General features: G+C 40.3%; 1 protein-coding gene across 1 annotated transcript; it reads left to right on the forward strand.

Moving 5' to 3' along the window:
- Positions 1 to 2,086: 2,086 nt before the first annotated feature.
- On the forward strand, positions 2,087 to 5,732 carry LOC137439293 (uncharacterized). Its single transcript, XM_078768020.1, has 2 exons — positions 2,087 to 2,924; positions 5,584 to 5,732. The coding sequence occupies exons 1-2, from the start codon at positions 2,114 to 2,116 to the stop codon at positions 5,730 to 5,732; spliced, it is 960 nt and encodes a 319-aa protein (XP_078624146.1). The 5' UTR covers positions 2,087 to 2,113.
- The last annotated feature ends 264 nt before the right edge of the window (positions 5,733 to 5,996 follow it).

Here is a 5,996-nt window from a genome sequence, read left to right on the forward strand (position 1 = left end):
GTAATTAATTAAATTTCCTTTCTCTTCTGACCATTATCTCAGGCATCTTTTGAGTTCGGAAGCTGATATTTGGGCATGCCAATGACCAAGTGATTTGGCTGTAAAAGGTATTTTTTATTTATTGATTAATTAATTAATCGATTAATTATTTAATTATTCAATGAATGATTTAATTAATTAAAAAAAATTAAGTTACAGATTCCGATGAAATGGTGGTGGTTTATGTATTCTATGAGCCAATTGATTCACTATTTAATTTTTTTATGATTTTTATTTATTTCTTTTCATTATAATCATTTATTTATTTTCTTTCTCATCTGGGCAATATCTCAGGCACCTTTTGAGCTAGGAAGCTAATAGTTGGACATGACAGTGACCAGGTGATGTGGCTATAAAGGATATTTTTGATTTATTGATCAATAATTTAATCGAATAATAATTTATTGATTAATCAATTAATTATTTATTTTTTTATTAATGAATTATTTAATTAAATTTCTAAAAGATACATCTTCGGATGAAGCACTAGTGGTTTAGTTATGCTATTAGCCAATTGATTGAGAAAATATTTTATGATAATCTTTTATTGATTTTAATTGTGCAATTAATCAATCAATTATTGTACACCTCTCCCTCCCAATGCACTCTCTGAGAGCTGCACCGCGGTATTGCTGGGCGCCCGAGGCGACCCGGCAATGCCGCACTGTAGGATATATCATTATTTGGCATGGGGGCGGTGCACTTTGACTGTATCTTTACTTGTTTGTTTGTTTGTTTACCTGTTTGTTTGGTTACCTGTTTGTTTGTCTGTTTATCTGTTTCTTTGCCTGTTTACCATTTTGTTTGTCTATCTGTCTGTTTGTCCTCACAGAACGTGAGCATGCTTTTCTCTGCAACCGTTGGTCCGGTTGCCAAGAAATGTTCACCATCCAATAGAGTTTTATAATGATTATGACGTCATAGGTCACGTGGTATGGGTGCCATCTTGGAAAAATCAAAAACTTTGCACATCTATATTCACAAAACCGACGTATGGAATAAATTGAAACGTGGCTTATTGTTAAGTACTCCCAATGAAGAATAACATATATTTGTGATGATGTCATCAGTGCCTTCATTATTGTGATATTAGACAAGTAGAACGCTTGATTCGATCAGTTTGAAGTTTCTTGAGCGTGATATACACAAAAATTGTATGGGAGAATTAAATCATCGGCCACGTGTTTGGCAGCCATATTGGATTGAACACAAATCTGTCAATAAACCACGCAAACGCAGCAGCTATTATATACCACACAAAAAACGCCACACAAACACATCCTGGCGAGGGTCTGCACTCTCTAATTTTTTTTTCATGTTTTGTGTCTGCAATGCAGGAAGCATACATGTTTGAGGAAAACACAAGACGAACATGCTCTCTGCTCTGTGGACTCTGGAAATTTGAGTTGCCATGGGTGACAAAGACAAGGCGACCCATAAGGCCTCAATTGCATCTCACCTGCCCAAGTTATCTTACATTGGCTCCAATCAACGGGATCCATTCTGCGCAGACCCCGAAGGCCTCAGTCCTCCTGCACAATGTCTGATTCGTCCTTCTCACCCTGTTTCAGCCCCTTGTATTGAGGAAAAGCAAACGGGGACCAAGAAACGTGGAATATTTCGTGCTTTTTCTTTTACATTGCATCGACGGCGTTATAGCTTCGGACAATGGAGCAGTGATTCTGGAAATCACAATGAACGTCGGTCTTTGCACGATTCTTCGGAGTCCAGTAAGGGCTTCCCATCTAACGGTACACATTCCTATGACGGTAATAAGACCTGGAATAGTAAGACCCCTCAGAAGCAGCACAGAATAGTCAGTGGGTCTACAAGGGGTTCCTCCTTAAAACGAGACTCTCTTCTTGCTTTAGGACCATTTTGGGGTTGCTTGCAGCAGTCACGATCAGAAGATAATAATGATGATGATGTTCTGAAAAGTCTTCCGAATTTCAAAGTCACTGAGACACAAATTGCCCACAATGTCAGTGATGGGAGCTGCGAGACCTCGAGTTGCAATGTATCAAGCAAAGGCAGACCAGGTCCCGTGACCAAAATTTTAAATTGCAAAGCTTCAATGGAGAACGTTTGTGAGGTATGGAGCCTAAAAAGCAGGAGTAGTGGAAACTATGAGAACGTCGTCACAGTTCCACAAACACATCATCAGGATGAAAATGAACCACTCGTACAGAATGATGGCACCAACGTAGTAGAGGAACTCGATACTATGGCGGGCATAGCTTCCAAAACCAATCGGCTGCATTTGGTGGCTAACGGCAATGAATCAAACCAACCGTGCAAGCACAAGGTTGCAGACATTGTTGAACATGCAGCAGTGCAAGAGATGTTCAGTGTTGAGGATGTTGACACCGTGACTGAGACCCCTGAAGTTGATTTGGAGACGGTCAGTTTTTCAGATATTGAAAAAGACATTGGTTTCCCAAGGTTGGCACTACAACAAAGCGACTGTGACATGCAGGGCTCCGTCGATGCACTACCTTCAATACCTGAGAGTCCAGGATCCTCCCGTAGCACTGACAGCGCATTGATGGAAGATTTTGTGCATGGAGAAAATGGAAAACCAGAAGGTGGGGCTGAGAGAGACATTCTCATTTGGAACGCCATCGTTTTGCCTCAAGGACAAGAGAAATACACAAAGTTAACATCTGTTCCCTCTTCTCTGGTAAAGCTTGAGTCCTGCCCTGATGAGGTTTTGCTTGATGCCGATGAAAGTAGTTGGGCCACGTGTCGTCTGGAAGTGAGTGACGATAAGGACATGGCCGCTACCGTCGAGTTGCCCACATCCAAGAGTGGAATGGATTGCTCTGAACAAATTGGTGGCACTGGGACAAAAGTTGTCGCAAAATGGCTGCAGTTTGGGAATGCAGGTTTGTTTTACTGAGTTGCATTTTATTTTACTTGTTTTGTTTTTAAATACACATTGCCTTCAAAAAGTGTTTTACCCTTGATTTTTTTTTTCACATTTTGTTGTGTAACAGCCTGAATTAAAAATAGATTTTTTTTTGTCACTAACAAAATACCTCATAATGTCAATGGCATTTCCCTTTTTTAGAATTTCTTACAGAGCAATTGAAAATGAAATACAGAAATATCTAATTTATATAAGTATTCAGCCCCTGAGTCAATACTTCGTAGAAGCGCCTTTGGCAGCGATTACAGCTCCAAGTCTTCCTGGGTTTGTCTATATCAGCTTTGCACATCTGGATATATGGAGTTTCTCTCATTCTTCCTTGCAGATTTGCTCAAGCTCTGTCGAGTCTAAAAGAGAGCATCAGTGAACAGCAATCTTCAAGTCTTTTCCACAGATTCTCAATGGGATTCATGTCTGGGCTTTGTCTGGGCCACTCAAGGACTTTCACATTCTTGTTCAGAAACCATTCCAGTGTTGCTTTGGCTGAATGCTGGGGGTCATCGTCCTGTTGGAACATAAAATCTTCACCGCAGTCCAGGTTATTTTGCACTCTGAAGCAGGTTCTTCTCAAATATATGTCTGTATTTGGCTCCGTACATCAATCCTTATATACTTACGAGTCTCCCAATCCTCATCACTGAAAAGCATCTCCATAGTATGATGCTTCACAGTAGGGATGGTGTTAGATGCGTTCTGCTCGTTTTCTGCCAGACATAGCGCTTTGCATTCAGGCCAAAGAGCTCAATTTTCTTCTCGTCAGGCAACGGAATATTTTGCCTGATGGTCTGAGTTTTTCACTTGCCTTTTTGTAAGCTCCAGGCGTCCTTTCATGTGCCTTTTCTCAGGAGTGACTTGCATCTTGCCACTCTCCAATAAAGCCTAGATTTGTGAAGTTCTGCAGAGACTGTTGTCCTTCCAGCAAGTTCTCCCATCTCAGCCAAGGAACTCTGTAGTTCTGTCAGTGTGGCCATTGGGTTGTTGGTCGCCTCCCTGATCAAAGTCCTTCTTGCCCGGTTGCTCAGTTTGGTCGGACGGCCAGCTCTAGGAAGTGTCTGCGTAGTTCGATATTCTTTCCATTTCCTAACGATGGAGCTCACTGTGCTCTTGGAAACTTTCAACAATATAAATTGTTTTATCCCCTTCCCCAGATCTCTGCCTCCTCACAATTCTATATCTGAGTTATACGAACAGTTCCTTGGACTTCCTGGTAGAGTTTATGCTCTGACATTCACTGTCAACTGTGAGACCTTATATGGACAGGTGTTTCTTTCTAAATCATGTAAAATCAATTTAATTGTGCGGACTCCAATTTGAAGTTGTAGAGATGTCTGAAGGATGATCAAAGGAAATTAGATGCACCTGAGCTCAATTTGGAATGTCATAGCAAAGGGGATGAATACTTATTGACTCGAGACATTTCTGCTTTTCATTTTTAATTATTTTGCAAAAAATTGTCAAAAAAAAAAATCGACTTTGACATTATGGGGTATTATGTGCAGATCAACAACAAAACAAATCTCAATTTAATCCATCTTAAGTTCCGGTGTGTGTGTGTGTGTGTGTGTGTGTGTGTGTGTGTGTGTGTGTGTGTGTGTGTGTGTGTGTGTGTGTGTGTGTGTGTGTGTGTGTGTGTGTGTGTGTGTGTGTGTGTGTGTGTGTGTGTGTGTGTGTGTGTGTGTGTGTGTGTGTGTGTGTGTGTGTGTGTGTGTGTGTGTGTGTGTGTGTGTGTGTGTGTGTAATGGAATATTATTTTTGTGGAAAAATTTTCAACATCTGAGATTGGTTGTTCTTCTGATTGCAAATTGCATAAAAAATTGTTGTTTCGTGGTTAATATGGATTGGTAGTTCTTGTGGCTTATTTTTAAATACTCAAAATGAAAAGTTGTTTTATTTTGAGAAGATTTTACTGAAAACAACGTTTTTATCCTCTTTCTGAAGTCTTCTTGCTTGGTGAGCTTGTCTGCGTTATTGATGTAACGTTTGATGGGTTATGGTGCCATATTGTTCCCACTGGCTTTTCATCCCAGAGACTGTGGACTCGAGTCCAACACACTATTCAGGAGTTGATCTGTAATGTTCTGTAAATGAACATAATCCCAGGAGAATGGCCATGGCAAATGAACAATCCATAAATGCTCGGCCATATTACTAATGGCAGCCAGGAAGTGGGTATTCTGCCCGCCCTGCTTTCTCTTGTCAATATTTAATGCCAGTGCACGCTTCTGGTTGATTTTTCATGTCCAGAAGCCAATGGTGCACGAGGTTGAAACCACTACTGATGAGGGCAGCTCTGCCGACATCCTCAGAACAGATGACAAAAGACAGCTTAAAAGGAGTGGTGTGTTGCATCACATGTGTCATGTGACCATTTAAATTTAAGTTGTGCACACTTTGTAGAGCAAGATGTTCATTGTCTACCTAGATGTTGTGTTATTCGCCAGGTAGATGACATTTGAGAGTACAATAAGGTGCAAGGTTCATACATCTTGCTTTTTGTTGATTAACATTGTATGATTATTTCATACAATGTTAATCAACAAAAAAAGCAAGATGTATGAACCTTGAACCCTTTATGAACCTAAAGGTGGTTTAACATTGTATGATTATTTCCCTAGATTCAGGAGAACAGGAAGGACGTGATCAAAAGCAGGTGAACGTGAACATTCAGGCTTATTCGGATGAAGTGAAGCAGAAAGAGGAGGATGTGAAGAGGATTCGAGCAGCAAGCGTAGCTTCATGTTCTGGGGTGAACAGCATTGTATAGGCTCTGGGGGGATGCTTGTGTACATCTCTCTTCTACGGCAAAACTTTTGATTTTCCTGTTCTATATGTTGAGACCCTTGGAAAAAATCTGGGTAACACTCCCAGATCAAGTACGTTTTTTCTGCACACCCCAATACGTGATTATGACTTGAGGCCAATTAGCCGAAATAGCAAAATTCAGTTTTCATGGAATAATTCAAGAGTAGGCAGCTTTAGATTCAAATGTAACATTTATTTATCATGTTTAGACATAACTAACACATTT

Source organism: Myxine glutinosa, chromosome 14 (genome assembly GCF_964187855.1).
Source record: "Myxine glutinosa chromosome 14, kmMyxGlut1.1, whole genome shotgun sequence".
NCBI lineage: Eukaryota > Metazoa > Chordata > Myxini > Myxiniformes > Myxinidae > Myxine > Myxine glutinosa.